The following is a 20,893-nucleotide window of genomic DNA, read 5'->3' on the forward strand; positions in this document are numbered from 1 at the left end:
ACATTGTAAATTAGCCTTTCAGATGTCAAGCTTGCCAGTGTCATCTGGTTGGGAGTTATAATCAGGCTTAGGCAAGTTTGTTGACTTTTCTTTTTCTGTGCTAATTTTTAGGTGCAATTTTTTTAACTATTAAGTATATTAAAATATATTTGTATATCTTACAATTTATTTTACAGATGAAAAAAAAAAAGTATATATTAATTTATTTTTGTATTTAAATGTATTTAGTTTTCTATGGCCTGGGACACTTAGATAGGCTTCAGCATACCTGCGACCCTATATAGGACAAGCGGTTTGGAAAATGTATTTTCCATATATTGGATGGATGTAGTTTTGTGTTTAAAAGTTTTATTTTAATATTTGGTTTTAGGAAAAATCCAAACCAGGTCGACACGAGGACTACTCGAGTGTTAATGGAAGTAGCTGAGCTCCACCGAAAGCATCTTGGAGGTCAGCTCCTCTTTGGGCCTGATGGGCTTCTGCACATATTTTTAGGTGATGGCATGATCACTTTGGACGATATGGAGGAGATGGATGGTCTAAGGTACAGTACTGAATGCAGTAACTGTGATAAATCAGGCTCTATTAATGAGTCAAGCTATGAGGCTAAATAGTGATTTCAGTATTTTTTTAAATATGTTCAATGGAGTGTTTTTCTGCCATAGTGATTTCACAGGATCTGTCCTTCGAGTGGATGTGGACACAGATAGTTGTAGTCCGCCCTACTCTATACCCAGAAACAACCCCTATTTTAACAGCACAAATCAGCCCCCTGAAATCTTTTCCCATGGACTGCATGACCCAGGAAGGTAAGGTCAAATATTTCACTGACTTTCCTTTCTAAAAAAACCCAAAACAATTTATAGCCAAATGTAAGGGGACATTCAAACAATTGTCGGGCATTTAATTTAAAAACCACTGATAATTTGGGAGTCTGTCCTTCCTAACAGCTGCTCTATGAAGTCTTTCCATTATATGTTGTAAAATGGATGTGAGAATTTGCACCCATTCAGACTTGAACATCAGTGAGCTCAGAAACTGGTCTGGCTTCCAGTTCATTTGGGTTCAGGTCTGGGCTTTGTACTGGCTAGTCCTCTACAACAGACGCTGTAAATGATTTATTTATGGACCTCGCTTTGGAAAAGGGCCCACCCAAACTGTAACCACAAAGTTGGAAGCACACAGTTCTCTAGAATGTAATTGTGTGCCATAGATTTAAGATTTTTCTGGAATTAAGAGACCTATGAATTAGAATTATATATTATATTATATAATATTATTATTATATATATTAACAAAAATATCAGTGTTGTTTACATTGCCGCTGTCTTGAAAAATGAATTTTACAAATAATAATTTGTGTTCTAGGTGTGCAGTGGATAAGCTCCGCATGGACACCAATGGGAGTCTGCTGATTCTGTGCACAGATACTGTTGGCAAAAATACGACAACAGGCAGGATTCTACAGGTCATCAAAGGGAAAGACTATGGTATGCCTGTTAGAAGTGGCTGATTTCTGAAAACATGATGAATTACTGTACAGACAGAAAGGCTTTTCAACAAGCAAAGCAACCAGGCAACACTCAAGAAGTTTCTGTATTGTGTTTCAGAAAGCATTAAATTATCAGTCCATGTCCTGGTTATAAAATTATGTTAAGTTTTTATGCTGAGAACAGCGTGTCTTCAGTGGAATGAGGGAACACTCCAAAAAATGTATTTAAGACTTTCTGTAGAAACCGATCAACGCGTTATTCGAAAATACCATTGCAATACTATTGTTTCAAAATGTGAGACCACACTTTAAATATAAAAATCATTTTCATTCCTGGGAGCATGCAAGCACATATATTTTATATATAATTATACATGTATACAATATAATTTATCGCTGTTAAAATTTGTTTATATGGTCATTTAGTGCATTGTTGTAACATAGAATGACCAACATAGCAGTTCTTCTCTCAGTCGTTCTGACTAAGACCTTAAATCAATACCAGAAGTGAATATATATATATATATATATATATATATATATAATTTCCTATCGCCAAAGTAATGGATTGGCTTTCTTGTACTCCTTACACATTGGCAGCAAACAAATATGGCTCTCTCCCAACCAATGCATTTAAACCCCAAAAAGATTGTCTCACAGTGTGCCAAATTACCCCAAACACCAGGCCCTTTACGATGTTAAACCATCACCATGGTGAATGACTTACTTCATTAAATCACATTTTGTTGTTTTACAGGGCTCTGACTGTAACATTATAATACTCGCCATTCCCTAAGCTGCTGTAATCTTTGTAGCCATACAAATTTACACAAATATATGCAAACACTCAATAGTAATTGTAGGATTACCTCACCCATTCTCCGTTCCTCTCGTGTCCATTCCCTAATCTATTTGAGCTATAATGTGAACTTAACAGTGCTCAAACTAAATGTTAATAAGGACATTTAGTGAAATGAACACAGCCCTCCATATCAAGTTTACATAGTGTTTTTATAACCGTCTGGGGAATAGCTAATTAAAACCACCCTGTGTGAAGTGCTAATGGTCTCTTGACAGATTGTGGTAAACATGGATATCCCTTACACAAACAAAGGAAACTGTTATTATGGTGATAAATCAACTTTGCAACATATGTAGGGTGGTGATTGAAGACATTTAGTTTGTTAAATGTGTAAAATTGAGTTATCTAAACAATACAGATGATTAGGGTTCATTTCTTTTAACTCAAATAACCCATAAAACCCATGTCGACTTGTTGCTTGGTTTTGCTTTTTTTCCTTAATAGTGAGTTGTTGGTATGTCTGCCCACAGAAAATGAACCATCTATATATGACGTGGGGTCAAACGGAGGTGCCACCCCAGTTGGTGGATTCATTTACAGGGGATGTCAGTCAAGAAGACTTTATGGAAGTTATGTATTTGGAGACAAAAATGGGTATGTTCAATTATTATAGGATGTGATATTATAATTATTAATTATGCTAAACTACTTTCTATCTGTGCACTCCTAGTACAACTTGGTATGTATCTTTAATTTATTTAAACACAGTCAGAGACTACAAAATGGTTATGTTTCCAAAAAAAAAAAGAAATAAAACATATTGAGCTCCAATTTTCATATTCCTTATTGATAGGGTTTTGTGGTAATCATTCAACTGCGAAAGGAAACTGCCATCTTTCCTGTGTTTTTGACTGTGCCAACACACACACTGACTTGCCACATACCCCAATGAGGAAAAATAGTTTTTTCAGGGTAAATTGAGAGCAGGTTTCCTGCCAGGTCAATTGGCCACTGGTATATGTTTTTCACACTTTGCACTGATTTGTAATTCATCCTCCTTCACTATCAGCCTTCCGTTTTTGTCAACAGTGAGAGATAAACTGTAGAAAAGAAATTGTTCCTTGAAAATCCAAAGCAGTAAATAATCCCTAATGTTTTGTAACAACCAAGATGTTCACTCAAGTCTGGGGCATCATAAATGATAGACAGCAAAGAGTATTGGAGTATTTATGATTTAAACCCCTGACTGTATGATTGTTTCAGGAACTTCAGAATCCTCCAGAGGCCTTCAGAAGACAGATCGTGGCAAGAGAAGCCTCTTTGTCTTGGTACTAGCAGTTCCTGTGGTTCTTTGCTGGTAGGCCACATCCTGGGGTTTGGCGAAGATGAATTAGGTCAGTGAGCTCTCAATAAGCTTTATGTGTGTTCATTTCACCGCAAATTTTGTGTGCTTCTGTCGTAACCTTTTTTCATGGTTCTGTCAAGGTTTCTTTAAACACTATTTTATGCAAAGTAGTAGGGCTGGGCGATATGGCCAAAGATACCATATCATACGTTATCGATCATTAAAGGGGGAAGGAAATACTTCCCACATATTTGGTAGACCTTGAGAATGAATGTAAACATGTAAACTTGTTTGTTCACAATTAAACTCCACATAATACAGTAGTCAACATTTGAAGTGGATCAAAAAAGTTCATCAAAGTTGTCCTAAAACAAGAATTGTATAACTTTGATGAAAGGTTTTGATCCACTTCAAATGTTTACTTCTGTATTTAACTTTTAATTGAGGGCCCCATGAAATCCATTTAAATTTTCCCAAAATTCTGTGTTTTCCATTTTATTTTTATGGAATCTGTGCTTTATGATTTAATACAAATTTATATAAACTTTAACAATTTAATAAAGCTTTTAAAATGTAATCAAACGAAAATATAACAGTTAATTTACACCAAAACATTGCATTTTTATTTTTTGTCAAATAAGATGCTACGCACCAGAACAGAAATTTAAAACATGGATGAAAAAATATCCTGGTTGTATGAAATAATATTATTTAGTATTACTTTGAGAAGTACATTTTAGTATAGAGTAGTGATATATTTCAGTCATAATTTCAAACCTTTATTTTCAGTTTGTCATGAAGATATTTTAGTTGTAGTGCATTTGAAGGTAGTTTTTGAACGGTGGAAAGCTTGTGAAGTGACTCTCAAAGCAGCTCATGTGTTCATGTCCTCATATATTGAGATGGCAGACGCTGAAAACACTGTGAGCGTCACATGTGTGTGAGTTTGTGTATCAGACGAAACCACACCGTTTATTCACACAGAGACACAACATGCACTGACTGGTTGTTTTCAAAGTTATTTATGTTGTATGATTGGCTGTTAGATTAATCCATATAGAGTAAAAATGTCCAGAGCTTATTATCATTATCGACATAAATTTGTAACGATATATCATGTATTACCCAGCCCTACAATGTATATATGTTACTGTTCAAAAGTTTGGGGACTTCAAAAGTTAGTAAGATTTTTGTTTTCCTTATTCAACAAGGATACATAACATTTTTCACAACAGTAAAGTCTTTTACATAGTTACAAAAAATATATATTTCAAATAAGTGCTCTTCTTTTAAACTTTCTATTCTTCAAAGAATTCATCCCAAAAAAAAAATGGTTTCCACAAAAATATTAAATATTAACTGTTTTTTTACTATGATAATAAGACAAAAGGAGTAATGACTGCTAACAATGATGCTTTGCCATGACAGGAATACATTACATTTTAAAACATTAAAATAGACACCAGTTATTTTAAATTCTACAATATCAGTGTTTTTACTGTATTTTTTTTAAATCTTAATGACCCCAAACTTTTGAACAGCAGAGGTGTCAAAAGTATTCACATTCATTACTCCGGTAGAAGTATAGATACTAGGGTTTAAAAAGACTTCTGTAGAAGTTGAAGTATCAACTCAAGCTTTTTACACAAGTTAAAGTATAAAAGTACTTGTTTCAAAACTACTTAAAGTATAAAAGTAAAAGTAATGTAAGGAAAAAAAATCTCTCTCTCTCTCTCTCTCTCTCTCTCTCTCTCTCTCTCTCTCTCTCTCTCTCTCTCTCTCTCTCTCTCTCTCTCTCCGCGATTTGCCCCGATTTCTCCCTCGCTTACCGCATCTAGGTTTTTTGGCGAGGAGTTTTGGCGCCGCGCACAACCAAATGTGACTTCAGCCTCTCACAAGTTAGAAAGACACCACAACGCCAATCAGTTTAGCGATGTGTATTCAGGAGGCGGGACTCAGATCTAAACCGTTTGTGTAATTGGCCAATTTTTTATTTTATTTTTTTTACGACGACAAGCCGGAATGAAAACAAGCCGAAATTAAATAGGAGTAACGAGGCTATTTTTAAAATGTAAGGAGTAGAAAGTACAGATAATTGCGTGAAAATGTAAGGAGTAGAAGTAAAAAGTCGTCCGAAAAATAATTACTCCAGTAAAGTATAGATACCCCAAATTTCTACTTAAGTAAGGTAACGAAGTATTTGTACTTCGTTACTTGACACCTCTGTTGAACAGTAGTGTAAATACATAGCCTGGCCAGCCAGACGTACATCAAGATGTTTAGTCTGGCAACTCACCATAGACACGGTCAATCTGATGGGCGGGATAAACGGCTGTCTTTCAAATTCCCTCTGCACACAATAGGACAGCGCTTCAACCAACCAGAGCGTTTTCCCAACAGCGGAGCTAACGTTAGTTGATAGATTCAACTTTTAAATCTGGCCGACAAAACTACGAACACATCTTCCTTTTTTTAAGAATGACTTAAGTGCCGTTCTTTGTTCTTTTCTCAAAGAAAAACTTAACTCCAAGTCCTCCAGAGTTGCGGCCAAAGCCGATTCGAAAGACCGCTGTTCTCCATCCGCAGCAGCCATTCTTTGTTTTCAAGTGGCAGGGAGCCGTCGCAACTCTGTCGTCATATGTTAAGCCCGCCCCCGCCTACTCTATACACGACGTGATTGGCCTGACCCAATTTAGGTTTTTGCAGCAAAAAGGTCTATTGAGAGTTGCTAGACCCACCCTGGCTGCGTCTAGATTTCTAGGCTAGTAAATACAGACATTTTTCAAAAGAACTAAAGCAAAAGGTCAAATGAAGCGATCGTTTTATATTAAAATGTGTATACCGTAGTCACAGGAAGGAGAAAAAAAATGCTGCTGGAATCCAAGAATCATCTGAATGATACAGAACAGAAAGAAAACCAATCCCTTGTCCTACCTCCCACTTTCAAATATCTTTCCTCCAAGGAACATTCTGGCATGACACAGTACTCCTTTAGTTTCCTGACAGATTACTTCCTCTTTTTTTACTGCTGACAGACGGTATGATTGGAAATCAAAGGTCAGCGTAATCTGTCAGCACATAGGGTTTATATGCACAATCTGCTGCCTTTCCTTACGTGCACATTTAACATTGGTAACAACTGATTTTTGGCACTAAAATGGTAAAGGGGTTAATTTATGTAAACTTGACGCCAGCCCCTCTGACAGTGCATTGCGAAAGCAAAGTTATGCCCACTCGCTGCTGCTAGGCTGTACTCTCTGCCACCATGTAATATCCCCACAGCTCAGTGCATCACAGGGAACATAAACTCTCGAATCCAAACACCAGGTCAAGTGTGACAGAGAATAAATCTCATGCTTTGCCAAGAGTGGGCCTCTGTGAGGGAGAGATAGCATTTGTAAGAGGGATTCAGTGGAAGGCTGTACTGGAGACCCACATGGCAGTCTCCTGACACATGTTTACAATCTGTGCACAGTGCTGCAAGCTTGCTCCTCATTAAATTACTTGCATGAGGATTTAATGAGCCCCTCTCGAAACCCTCTCATACACCAGTGTCAAGTGCACCGAGTAGGAAGGAAGGAAGGTGAGAGAAGACAAATGCGATCCCTCAAAGACCTAAATGTTTTCTTTCCTCTGTAGGTGAGGTCTACATCCTTGCCTCCAGCAAAAGCACGGTGATACAGTCGCACAGCGGAAAACTCTACAAGTTGGTGGACCCCAAAAGGTGCGTTGAGCTTTGAATACACAGAGCAACATATTGTATACAACAGAGTTTATGCATCAGCCTCTCTGCTTTTCCGTTTTCATTGCTCGCGTGTAAAAAATATGTGATGTTACTGCTAAGCAATGCTAATATTGAAACTCGCATAATTAATTCCATTTTTATTCCGCTTTACAAAACATCCCCTGGCATTCTTCTTACATGCTATTCTTTGCACATCTGCGTAGTTAGTTCATACCAAGAGAATGAAGGTCATTTTAAAGAATGTTAAAACTGATTTTGTTCATGCAATGAAAGTCAGTGGGGTCCGAAACAACATTGAACTGCATTTCCTTTCATTGTGTGGACAAAAAGACATTTTACAAAATAGGCTTTCTTTTGACTTCTACAGAAGAAAGAAATACAGGTTTGAAACGACATAAGGGTGAGTTAATAATGACAGAATGTAAATTTTTGGGTGAACTATCCCATTAAAGCATTACTTGTTTTCGCTCACACACACGCACAAGGAGTCTAGCTTCCCTTAAACAAATCATCACACAACTGCCAGTCTTGGCCAACACAAACCTCAGCCATAATTGGAGAGTAAGCATACCATTTCCAAATGTTAGTGTAACGTGTTTCTAACACCAACACAGTCAAGTTGGCTCGGACAGCGCTGGTTAACTAGCGAGCCTGTGTGGTCGGTTGGGTGTTTTCCTTGCTTTGACAGGACTTACACACCTGTCTTCAACAGAGGGAATGTTTTCCTTGAGAACACAAGTATGTCCATATTTTGGCTAATCTGCAGACGAGCAAAATGTACCCAATTTACGTACATGCGCAGGGGTTCACGGCAAGAGATTCAACGCATGTGAATGGAGTCAGTTAAAGGATTTAATCATTTCTGTATGCTCATGGGCTTTTTTTTAATATGCCGTAATTTACCCCGTGTGTTATACACCACTAAAAGCCACTTTTATGATAGATCTTGAAAATATGTTCTCACCACGCCAAGTACATATGAAAGGCATATCATCTATTAGAAATGAGCATATGAATTCCCACATAACAACTGCCAAAAGTGTTTGCATGTTTAATAGATCCGATATATCATTTCCAGAAAAAAGGGACATTACAATAGGCACAGGCAGATCTGTAGAGTCTCTAATTCAAACCAATCGCTCATGAAACGTGTTTTTGCGCTTTCTACGCCATTCAAAATCCTTTTGCTGGACATTTTTACACCATTAGAACTACACTACCGTTCACAAGTTTGGGGTCAGTAAGAAGTTAGGGTTAGGTTTTATTCATCAAGGACACATTAAATTGATCAAAAGCGGCAGTAAAGACATTAATAATGTTACAAAGGATTCTATTTCAGATAAATTATGTTCTTTTAAACTTTCTATTCATCAAAGAATCCTGAAAAATAAAATGTATGGCGGTTTCCACAGAAATATGAACTGTTTTCAACATTGATAATAATCATAAATGTTTCTTGAGCATCAAATCATCATATTAGAATGATTTCTGAAGGATCATGTGACACTGAAGACTGGAGTAATGATGCTGAAAATTCAGCTTTGATCACAGAAATAAATTACACTTTACTATATATTCACATAGAAAACAGCTGATTTACATTGGAATAATATTTCACAATTTTTACTGTATTTTTAATCAAATTAATGCAGCGTTGGTGAGCAGAAGAGACTCTTTTAAAAACATTAAAAATCTTAGCGACCCCAAACTTGTGAACAGCAGTGTATATAAATTGCTCACAATTATCAGGTGAAATAATTTTAAACCTGAACAGAATCTCTTTTTTGAATTCTTGAATTGTTTTCTGTTGTGGTGGAAAATTAGCTTATTTAGTCTGTCATATGTCAAAGCATTGAAATTCACAGCTGAAAAATCTCACATTTTAATAATTTGCAGGTACACCTTGCAATAATATCTTCTGTTAATTTACACAGTTGTATGGTTCTAATGAGGCCACAATTCTATCACAGTTGGTCTTATGTAAACCCTAAAAGAAAACGTAATCGGAATAAAAACTCGTTTATAATAGACATCCTTATTTAAGTGAGGACTGAAGGCTGTGGAAAAGAAAACTAACTTCCAGAGAAAAGTATAAAATAATTTCCAAATGAATATCTAAGAGGTGGATTGTCAGTTCAATAATCTGGAAGTGGAAGCAACCCAGACACTGACTAGGTTCTTCCTCTAAACTCTAAACCACTAAACCATACAAACAAGAAGCAGAAAGGCTAATGATCACTTTGGAGTTCAGTTTTTTAAGAACCAGACAGAGGTGCACTAGTCAATTATATGATAAGAGTTCTTTGTAACACTGACAGGTATAGGGGACCATGAGACTGCACATCTGAAGTTTTGCTTAGTAGTGTGGCCATGTTGCAGTTTTGGTCCAGATAAGACCTAAATTCAAAGCAATGTGTGTGGCATAAAACTACACTGGCCACATCTTGGTGTACACTATACCTGCAATTAAGTATGCTGGCGAACGCATCATGGGTGGCTATGTTTCATCAGCAGGAAGTGGGTATCTTGTTAAAAATAAAGAGAAATATGTATCAGTCTGCAAAAACACTACAAATTACAGTAACAAAAATGTCAGTGTCCTACCCTCTCAAAGTCCATTCTCAATCCAAACATTTTTACAGTCCCAACTGAAACCTGGAGCAAATCTGCCTGGAAGAACGAGGCAGTATCACATTTAAATAAATAGAAATGGCCATTCCTGCAAAAAGTGAAAATATTATAAATAAAATAAAATAAATAAAAGATTTTGTGTATTGAATCATTATGCAATTCCATTGCATATGAAATGCAAATATTGTAGAGAACATTTACTTGTAGGAATTCAGCAAGGATTGAGAGAAAATTGCTTGAAGGTCTGAATATTTTTGCAAGGCACTGTATACCCAGGTGACGACAGTGCCACCCAAGTCTAATGCTATTAATTACCACAGATGTTTCCATGAGTCTCCTAAACAAGGCCCCTCAAACTTACTTTATTTATGTTTTCTGGCATTGCTGCATTTTTCCAAAGAACAATTCTTTCTACCATTGATTGGAGTTGTTTAGTCTGTCAGACCTGTGGTGTTGGGTTCACTGTTTTATACATCTTGTCACTTTTTGTGATCTAATTACCAAATAAAAGAGGTGATACAACAATTCTGAGGGACTAGCACTGTCAAGTGGGGTGGTCCAGCATTTACATTTCAAGTATCTACATTTACATCTTTTCTGTACCCTTTAACCTTTGCGTTCTGGCTAGGGTTGAGAGCTTCAAAATACCCACGTTGTTTTGATTTTGATCTGCTGCATTGCATTTTTGGGTTGTACAGCTGTGTGGTAGAAGAGAGAGTGTTAAATATCATGTGAAAGTCTAGTGTTTGAGATGACTGCACGCATCCGAGTTTGTTTAGCAGTCCTTTAATGTAGAATAATAAATAGGCCACCGCACATTGAAATGTATGCATGTCGATGTCAAATGTGGACAAGAGAGAGACTGTAAGATTGTTTATTGGCCGGCGGCAATAACTGAGAAGATGCCAGTAACTGAACTATGTATTAATTGGTGTTAGTAATATTAAACATAAACTGACGCACATCCTCAGTCTTATTCCTTTTTTTTTTTTTTACTAGTCTTTTACTAATTGAAATCAGTAGCGGCTCCTGGTTGTAAATGTAGGTAGGGCAGATTCTAGAGCTAGTTTATGATAAACATTTTGTACGTTTTATAACCTAATCGCTGAACACATGCAGAACACTTTTGGAAGATAAAGGCTATTCACATGAGCACATTTTAACTAAAGCATTGATCATTCATTTATTTGATTTCATTCATTTGATTTTCATTAAATTAATTTCATTCATTTGATTTGCTACTCCAGATAGGAAAAACAGACATGTTAGGGTATGTTCATACATTTAGTCTTGGTCCGCTTAGTGTTCACATTCAGCATTTTTAACATCAAACCTAAAGATACCAAACTTAACGGCATAGGGATGCGTTCACAACCTGATTGGTCGGCTTTTAGATCATATATTTCAGGACGGAACTTACCAAACATCCAAAACAATTCTGTGTGCTGGGCTAAATGCACTCGTTGTATGTATGTAGCCTACATATGATGGTATTTTGACCAGCTGAGAACTTGTGAAAAGCAAAACAGCGACTATGATGAGAAAAAACAGGCATGCTTGAGCATTCTGATCTTTTTAGGGTTGCATCTTGTGACATCATGTCCTGTTTTTGTCTTGTTTGCACTTGTTTGGTGTGCACCAGGGTTCAGATGGTAGCGTTCACACTTATTCAAAAGAACCACACTAATAGAGCAATCGCACCGTGGTTCGTTTTAACCGAACCAAACATGCAAAGTGTGAACATACCCTTACTGACGTGATGCAGACTAATATACACATAGCTGAAGTGGATTGATATTGTCTTGGTCTGGAGCGAATTTTACGTAAGGTAACGTGAAAATAAGCAGGGCAGTTTCAAATCTGCCCCAATGGCTCTCAATTAAGTGCGCTGCAGTTCCATTTTTCTGTTGAGGCATAATATATATATAGTTTAGTAATATTTTGCGGGACTCTGCCACGGCTGATTGAAATGTTATCTCATGTTATCTTGGTGTACTCTTACAAGCAATTTAGCTTAGCAGGCAAATTTCATCACATGTAAGATACTAGAAGTGAGAACTTAGTAGCGATTATTTTGGAATATACACTCTGTTCTGACAGCTGTATAAGATCATCCACAAGAAATGTTTGAGGAACGCATCACAGGAACACATTTCTCATTGCTTCTTCACTAGAATAGTTGTGAGCGTTGCAGGGATTTGGTTGAGTGTTACTTGAGTGACTTCTGAAGTGACTTTTATTCATTCATTCATTCAGCATCAGAATGGAAGTTATGTCAAAAAGCAAATATAACAATGTATCTTCCATGACTTTGGATTTTGTTGGCTAAATGTATTGAATAGGTTCCGTAGAAGTGCTTTTCTGTAGCGATATGGAGGTAAAACATTTATTTAGGCCTAAGTGTGTGTCAAGATATACAAACACTTTAAATAGTGATCACATTCTCCTGGTCCCCATCTCTGACAAGTCTCCTTTATTTCATGGTCCGTCCTAAATCTCTCCCGCTCACAACCGTGTTCCTCCCCTTAACAAAGACCCTTAGGGGTGGTACTGAATGGCCTACAGCTACAATACACAGTAAATTTTTTGATACAATGTATCCACAAAGAGGTGCTAACAAAAGAGAGAGATGACAAAAAGGACAGAGGAGTCACACAGAGTGCCTTGATGAAGCCTTTTTTTTCATGCTCGAACACTCCTGAGCTCTTCACCCCTCTACCCCGTGCACTTGCTTTCATCAAATAACTCAACTGTTTCTTGCTATCACAGCCAACAAGTTAAGCCAAGAGATATTAAACTGTCTTCTCAGAGAAAAGCTCAAGAGACACCGGACTCATTACCCATGAGTGGTCGCACACAGAATTCAAATTCCTCAGAAAGCTCTGCAGATGTCCACAGAATTGTATTCATTCACCAAGTTCTACATGTCTCTCATCCCTTGCGTTTTCAGTTATGAAATATTGTAGCTTAATAATTGTGCTTTTAGTTACCAATAAGTGTCTAGTATTCTTAAGTTCAACACATCTAAATCGATTCCTCATAATTCAACAATACTACTTCTAAAATCAGCATAAGAGGAACCAAAAAATCCACAACTTCCACGACTTTGACTTCCTCAGCTTCGGTGTTGATTTCTGCCTAGGTGGAAAATGCAGAACAGGGAGGAAAACTGGTATTATGAATAGCATATTGTGCCAAACAATCCTTGGATTCACAAAAAGAGGGGTTGGGCAGCTGATGTGTTCAACCTCCCATTCAAGCTACAGGACAGTCTTAAACTAATAAGCTGGGGCGTTCTTTTAATTTATCAGTCTGTGTTTTATGCAAGTGGCCTCACAGAGTTGATACATTCCCACAGTGCCTGTTGACCCAGCTGTCTTTGTCAAGTGCCATGGCAGCAGGTGTTGTTTTCATGGCCACCCTGCCAGTAATACAAACTGTTTAGTAGTGCCGCTGACCCCAACGTCATTAACAGTGTTAGCCCAATCCTCTAGGGAGCGCCTCTTTCTCTCCTTTCCCTCCCTCTCTTTCTTTTTCACTATCCATTCCTATTTCTTTCTTCCATATCTTTTCTGTCTCCCTGTTTTTTTAACAACGTAACAGCCTGTCACAACAACACACACAAAAAACAACAACAACAAAGTGTTGATGAGAGACAAGGGAGACCTGATTTGGTTGCGGAAAGCGTTAGAGGGGAGCATGGGAACTGCTCCCCCACTAGACCCCCCAGTGTATCCTGCCAGAATTCCCTTGTTACCACCCAATTCCTGCCATCAGTCACTAAAGCTGTCAGGGAAACTCAGAGATCCAACATCCCATTATCTCATAGACACTCATAAGGCTGTTTCACACTGTCCTGATGAGCACCAACATCCAACGGTTGTTGGGTTTGGTTAAACCTGTTTCAGTTTGTTAAACCTGTTGGCGTTTGTTGTTAATGAATTAACATGTTCAGTCAATGTTTGGAATATCACACTTCATTGCGAACTGTTGTCATGTCAAGGTAAGCATCCCTGCCAGCTTCATAGAAACAAATGTGCACAGGAGTGGCAACTGCCTTGGTGGAGCAGAAGAAATAGGACTGTCAATCACAATTTATCAAAATGGTTTAGGTCAATGTGTTAAAACAATGGAAACAAAACAATTTGTGTCATTGCTGGACTATGGAACTGTGTTAAAATAGGCATCAAGTACAAAAAGACACCGTAAAAGTAATCCATGTGACTTGACCAGTTTATTCCAAGCCTTCTGAAGAGATACAATCACTTTATATGATGACAGATATGATTTTGGCCTTTAATCATACATAAAAATTGACCAACGCACATACATAGAGCTCATCAAATACAGTAAACATGGAACCATACTTGCTTTATGTATAAGAACCAATGAGGTTTGTTGGTACTTTCATTGGTACTGTAGCTTGGTATGAGATCAAACTGGAGTGAAGTACTTTCAATCCTGGGCTCTCAGTCCAAAGAACCTTCTGAGAAGGTACCACTACATAAAAAACATAAAATGTAAAAACAATACACTGACCGTGAATAACCACCTCCATTACATAAATTTAGAAGTGAAATGGCTGTGGGAATAAATGAGTATCTATATCTCTTAGTCTTACTGTTAACTAAAGGAAATCTAAACCGCGAGCCGGAGGGTATGGTCTAAAACTCAAAGTAAAGGGGATGGGCTCTAACTGATAAAATAGATTTTGAGTCTCTTGCACATTAAACTGTGTTTGGTATTTTTACATTAATAAAATGACACACTTCACTTCAATCACAAATACTGTGCTGAAAGCACAGAATCGTTGGCCACCTAACTTTCCAATACACCAACTCTAGTGAGATACACAGGATGTGAACTCACCAAGAGCTCTCCAGCCTGTTTCCCATAGAGTTACTGCTTCACTGGAGTCCAATTACAGTGTGTTTGTGTGTGTGCTGGCCTGTTGGGTATGTCAACAGCCCTGCTGCTCACTAATAGACAGCCTTCAAGAGATTTGCCTGGCTCATTAAGCAGTGTTTTTAGCTGAGTGATGCATTAGAATGTTTGGAGAGCCGAACTTCGGACAGGTTCATCACAAGCCACTTACTTTGACACTGAGGTTTTACATTTGAAATTCATTACACACAAAAGCATTATTGTTTCCAGACATTGCCATGCAGAGCCTTAGTTTTGTTGTGGGACTTTTGGTATTGTTCAAAGTGCATTCAATTTCCACACACATTCATTTTAGGTGATATAGGTGAGAATAATGAATTCACAAAGATCAAACTAATCAAATCAATACTTATGTCTTTCTGTCTGACTGTTCATCCGAAGTAGCATCTTTTCTCACACTTACTGTACAGATTTTCTGTTATAAACAGACAGCAAGATGAAACCTAAATGAACATTTTGTGAACATTAAATTAACTTTTTCAATTACTCGTTTTTAAATACCTATGGTGAATATTTACTTGTATTCTAGTAATTGTCAATGGTTTATTTTGTAGAATGTTTCTGTGAAAAAACAGCATATAAAAAGATCAGCATACAACTGCATCCCACAAGTGACAGTAACTAAATTTTATTTATTTTTCACAGCGATAAAAATCAGAGGCAACAATTGAGAGATAGACAAACATTCAAGTGAATGGATGTCTTTGTATATGGATGCACCAATAAAAAAATTATGGACAATACCAATAAGCCAATAATATTTTTTATTTTATAGCCAATATTGGATAAATAGCTGATATTAACATTCTGTACTGTTTGTCAAATTTTTTAAATCAGTCATCACATATTATGTAAATGCCATGGGGGCTGTCTGGTAAGGGGTTAATGTACTTGCAGCAATTTTACTTTTGATAAAGTCTTATAAATCACTCCATATAGCAAAAGTTAGCATGATGCCCTACCATCATAGGATGGCTCATTTGTCTTTAAACAAGTTTTCCACATGTTTGCTTATTTATGGAACACTATGCTTTATGAAGGCATTATGAAATACTATGTGTTTGCATGTTTGGCAAGTGTTTAATTTGTGACCCCTAGTTGACCATCAATGCTCTGTGACTCCTGCAGGCCACAGGTCCCTAAGGAGTGCAGACGGCCGGTGGAGGATCCAGAGATGCTAAGCACCGCTTGCTCCCGCGAATGCAAGAACGGCCACTGTACACCCACTGGCAAATGCTGCTGCAGTGCTGGCTGGGAGGGCCCCTTCTGCTTACGAGGTACAGAGCCAATCAGAGTACTTTCCCTCTGTCTTTGATTTCAAAGTTGCATAAACCTCCAACCTCTTTCAACATTTTTTCAACTTATTTCTGCTTTTGCTTGTCATTTGCAGCCAAATGCGAACCCACCTGTCGTAACGGTGGGGTCTGCGTGGAGCCCAACAAGTGTCTCTGCAAGGAAGGATTCTCCGGCGGTCAGTGCGAGAAAGGAGAGCGAGGAACACGAGGGGACGGTGAGAAAGACAGCATCCTGGAGCACATCATTGACATGACGTCTTACCTGCTGGATCTCACCAGTTATATTGTATAAAAAGCAGGGCAGGATAATAATGCGCTCTTCACCAGTTGGCAGACTGAACGTTACGGAGGCCTTTCAGAGTTTGCCTTCAGAACACCATCCCCAATCTCCAACTGCCCCTCACCTGATCCTCCTCTCCCACCACTGTTCGTTTTCATGAGCCACAGCCTTTGATCTTCATGCTCCCCTACACCATCTGCACTCTCACCCATATGCACAAATACACAGGTAAAACAATAACAGGGTGGCCAATGGAACCTCAAAGCGCATAGCTGAAGGGGTCGCATGTTGGAGGTACCACGCAGGGTTCTCCGGTTTTTACTGCTGGTATGGTGTGTAAAGTCTGGTCCACTTTAAAGTCAAGTGTCCCTGCAAGAGGACTCACAAAGCACTGGAAGCCCCACATGAGACTGACTCGGATGTTCGGTCCAACCCCAACATGGGCACCAATAAGTCTGTGTACTACAGGACAAATTGGGATTTTAGGGAGTCAAAAAAACGCTCATTTAGGAAAGTCAAATGGACAGTCTAGCAAACTGAACTGTACCATAAAGAAAATCACTGCCATGGATTCACAGGTTGTTTAAAGAAGGGAGGGGAAGTAGCTGTCAGTACAGCCACAAAACCATACAACAGACTTAGTCTTATCCAGCAGGTCTGTGTATAACTGGAGAATCATTTTGATGGGACTTGATGCCAGTTTACATGCAGTTTAGAAAACGGATCTGCTAAAATGTCATCCATCTTCTTGATATAATTGCTGAAATGATCAATGAAGATCCTCCAAAGTCAAAACTGAATATTGGTTGTATCTCATTGATGTTTCATTTAGATGGAAACTAAAGTGAAATGTAAATCTTTAAGAATGTTCGGACAGTCACTTTTATTACATTAATTTAATAATTAAGATGACTGGTTTGCAGAGAAACTAACCTAAAGAGGTAACTGCTCTGGTTAAAGGTGCAGTATCAGCTATACTATTTTCCTATAGTTGTTCATGACCATGCACGCTGCTTTCATTGCAAATTGTATATCTTATCATATTTTAAAATGTTCATATATCTTGTTTCTGTGAGATATCAAGCACAGAATCTGTTTTTAGCAAATACTACAATTTTTGTATCACTTTAAAAACACAAGTTATTTGACGGTCACAATGGGAATCTTCATTTATTGTTCTCCTTTTTTTCGAAACACCAAACCATATTCAGTTTTGTCATAAGGGGAACAAGACTGGTGACTGGTGTACATTTCATATAGTACTGTACTGAGATAAGTACTTTTTAGATTTGCCATTGTTTTAATAAAGGAGGGTTTATTTTTTTAAGGAATAATATATGGGAGAGGAGCAGTTTTGCATTAAGCCTGTAAAATCATTTTACGTATTTTACTTCCACAGTTCCGTTGAAGATACAACTTCCATAAAAATCTAATTTAAATCTATAACATTGTTCTCTTGCTATCAAGAGTGCTTTGACAAAAAATAAATAAAATAAAGATAGATCTTTCCTTCTGACTATGTGATGTTTCTCTAAAACGAGGCTCAAGCTATAATTTTAGAGCCACATTTTTTTAGTCAATCTGCTCATGACTGAATAGAAGAGAATGTTAAATATGCTATATGATATCATCAAGACCCCATAGTATCCCTCTAAAACTGATTCTTTTTTAGAAAGTAGTAGAAGTTGTTGGTTGAGCTCTATCCAGTAGATGAACTAGCAAACCCACTACAACTCAAGTAGAAATTGTCCTATACTTCATTTTTCCTCATCAGATCAGCTGTTTAATTTACCGAATAACTAATATGACTAAAACTACTAGACTAATATGAGACCACTAGTATGTTCTGTTCAGTTTTAGACTCATTTGTTAACCAGTGAGGTCATGAATATTAACCATGTTTCATTGAGCCCTTTTGTGATGTGATTCTTCTCATTGAAGGTTTGCAGCCCCCTCTAAAATAGTCAGGTGTATTCAATGTTTATAGTATAATCACTTATTTCTCCCAAAGACAAGTATAATTAACAACAATCCCCGCCTGTTTATTACTTTCTATTCGGTGCATTTTAGCATTCTTTGTTGCAGTATGTGTAAGGAGTCCAAGCTGTAAATCTACTCTATAATTTTAGCACTTAATGTGAAACCTGCATTGGAGCTGCTGGGAAGGTGTCATGTGAATAGAGTAACCCTGTTTCTTTTATTATTTAAGTAGTTACACCTTAAAGTTATTTAAGTTGTCTACAATGTTTTTACTGTTGTATGTGAAGAAATATGGTCATTTATTGTAAATAACTAGGTTTATCTTGGGTTCTTCTCAGAAATATCAATATGTTTATTAAAATGTATAGCATGTTTGAGAACTTATTGAACGACTCCTTTACTTTTTGTCTCTCTAAAATTTGATCCGATTTGATCTGAATATCTGATATGAGTGGTTTATCATAAACATTTTACTACATGAATCTATATTATATCAGCTGATAGTATCTGTAGGGTGTCTGCAGTTTTACACACATGCATATTCTTTGTTTTCTCCTGCTAAACTAAATAAAAAAGACAATATTTCCCAGTTAATACAAGCTATCAGAGTGTACACGTGCATCTGGTATCAGTTGTAGTACTGGGAAGTGTCTCATTTCTTGTGTCACTATCCAAATGTCTATTTTCTTCTGTCATCAAGGTACAGTGAACAGAAAGGTTTGCCAAAGAGGACAACATTTCCCAGTGTAGAATGTCAATAACTTAAATGTCTCCTTCAATACTTACGCTGCTCAGATGAAAGTAATTTATTTAAATGAGGGTGTTATATGGTATGCCCACAAAAACAAAACAATTTCTTTATAAATGCCTGTTCAGTGCTGTCTTCTGCAAAGCTTTATGGGAAACTTCACAAACAGAGCAGTACATGTTGAGTGTAGGTTGATAGCATTATTAAATTCCATCTCCAAACATCAATCAGGTTGAGTGGTCGTTATAATAATGAATGAGGACCACCCACGTCACCATAGTCACCCCCAATGTATTTAGAGTAACGCAATACTAAGTTGTCTGTGCCTTGTTCGGAGCCAATCAAAATTGTGTTGGGGGAGCAGGGCCGATAGGGGTGTATTTGAGTTTATATACTATCTGTGGCATGAATCATTACTTTTCATTTGGAATGGTTTTCTTTCTCTTCCCCAAAGGGCCTTTGCCTGGCTATATTTCATAAACAGTGTAACCCGGCACTCAGCATAAACATGACGAGTCTGTATACTAAATATTTGCAAAACTCTGATGGTTGGAAAACTCGCTTATAATATCATATACACAGAATAAAGACTTATCAGGCAGATAATGGGTTTAGATAAGAGAATGACAAGAGATAGGGACATAATATTATTATCTATATTGTATATGTTGATATATATATTGATGAACTTCCAGGAACACCATACTTAATCTATTAAACAAAACACCAACATCTACTTTTATCGCGCCCGTGTTTTAGCAGAGTATTCTATTACCTCCTATATTTATGTGACTGAGTCAGTGAGGACTACTGCTGCAGAGTGTGTGTGTTCATGACTGAGGAAGTCTGAGTCCCTCAGAGCCTCACTGATGAAGCTATGGATCAAAACGCACCCTCAAAATTAGAGCAAACATGCATCAGTGATCCCTTGAGCCACCTCCTAAAAGGGATAGTTCACACAAAAATGAAACTGCTGTCATCAATTACTTGCAATGAATTGCTTTCTTCTGTGGAACACAAAAGCAGATATTTGAAGAACTGTTTTTTGTCTGTACAGAGGAAGTCAATGGGGTCCAAAACGTTCAAGCACCAAAGAGCACATCAATTTAGCGTAAAAGTAATCCATACAACTACAGTAGTGTAATCCAAGTTTTTCACATGATACAATCACTTTGTATGATGAACAGAGGGAAATTTAAGTGGTTATTTACTGCCAAATCAAAACAACCTAAATTAAATATGGCAATAGACCTTTGTGAGGGAAGTAATATTTAATTTTTGACAGGAATGAAAATGAGGCTGTGAGGGATAGAAGTACAGTGTGTTCAATGGAGGGTACCGTTGTTTAACAACATAATGATTATTCAGCTGACAAAATGTCTTTCCGAAAGAAAAACAAAAACTTTCAGGAGACATAAACTTTTGAAAATTACGTGATCTATCACTCACAGCCTTGTTTTCATCCATGATAAATTCAATCTGGCACCTAACATGACCAAGGTCTATATGGCGAACATAGATACTAATCAGACCTCTCTGGTTCTTGAGGGAAGACTTCATGATGTTATATCACATGATAAAGTGTCCGTATCGCTTCAGAAAACTTAATTTAAACCACTAGAGTTGTTTGG

The 20,893-nt window shown here is 37.3% G+C and overlaps 1 protein-coding gene across 1 annotated transcript in view; it reads left to right on the forward strand.

Moving 5' to 3' along the window:
- hhip (hedgehog interacting protein) overlaps positions 1 to 18,898 on the forward strand; it is a 40,234-nt gene extending 21,336 nt beyond the window's left edge. The window contains exons 6-13 of the mRNA XM_084390193.1: positions 371 to 544; positions 666 to 809; positions 1,369 to 1,490; positions 2,825 to 2,948; positions 3,558 to 3,688; positions 7,279 to 7,363; positions 16,088 to 16,236; positions 16,350 to 18,898. Coding sequence (XP_084246319.1) covers positions 371 to 544; positions 666 to 809; positions 1,369 to 1,490; positions 2,825 to 2,948; positions 3,558 to 3,688; positions 7,279 to 7,363; positions 16,088 to 16,236; positions 16,350 to 16,546 — 1,126 coding nt within the window. The 3' untranslated portion in view covers positions 16,547 to 18,898. The remainder of the gene's footprint in view (positions 1 to 370; positions 545 to 665; positions 810 to 1,368; positions 1,491 to 2,824; positions 2,949 to 3,557; positions 3,689 to 7,278; positions 7,364 to 16,087; positions 16,237 to 16,349) is intronic.
- Positions 18,899 to 20,893: the final 1,995 nt, after the last annotated feature.

Source organism: Rutilus rutilus (assembly GCF_951802725.1).
Source record: "Rutilus rutilus genome assembly, chromosome: 2".
Classification (NCBI taxonomy): Eukaryota; Metazoa; Chordata; class Actinopteri; order Cypriniformes; family Leuciscidae; genus Rutilus; species Rutilus rutilus.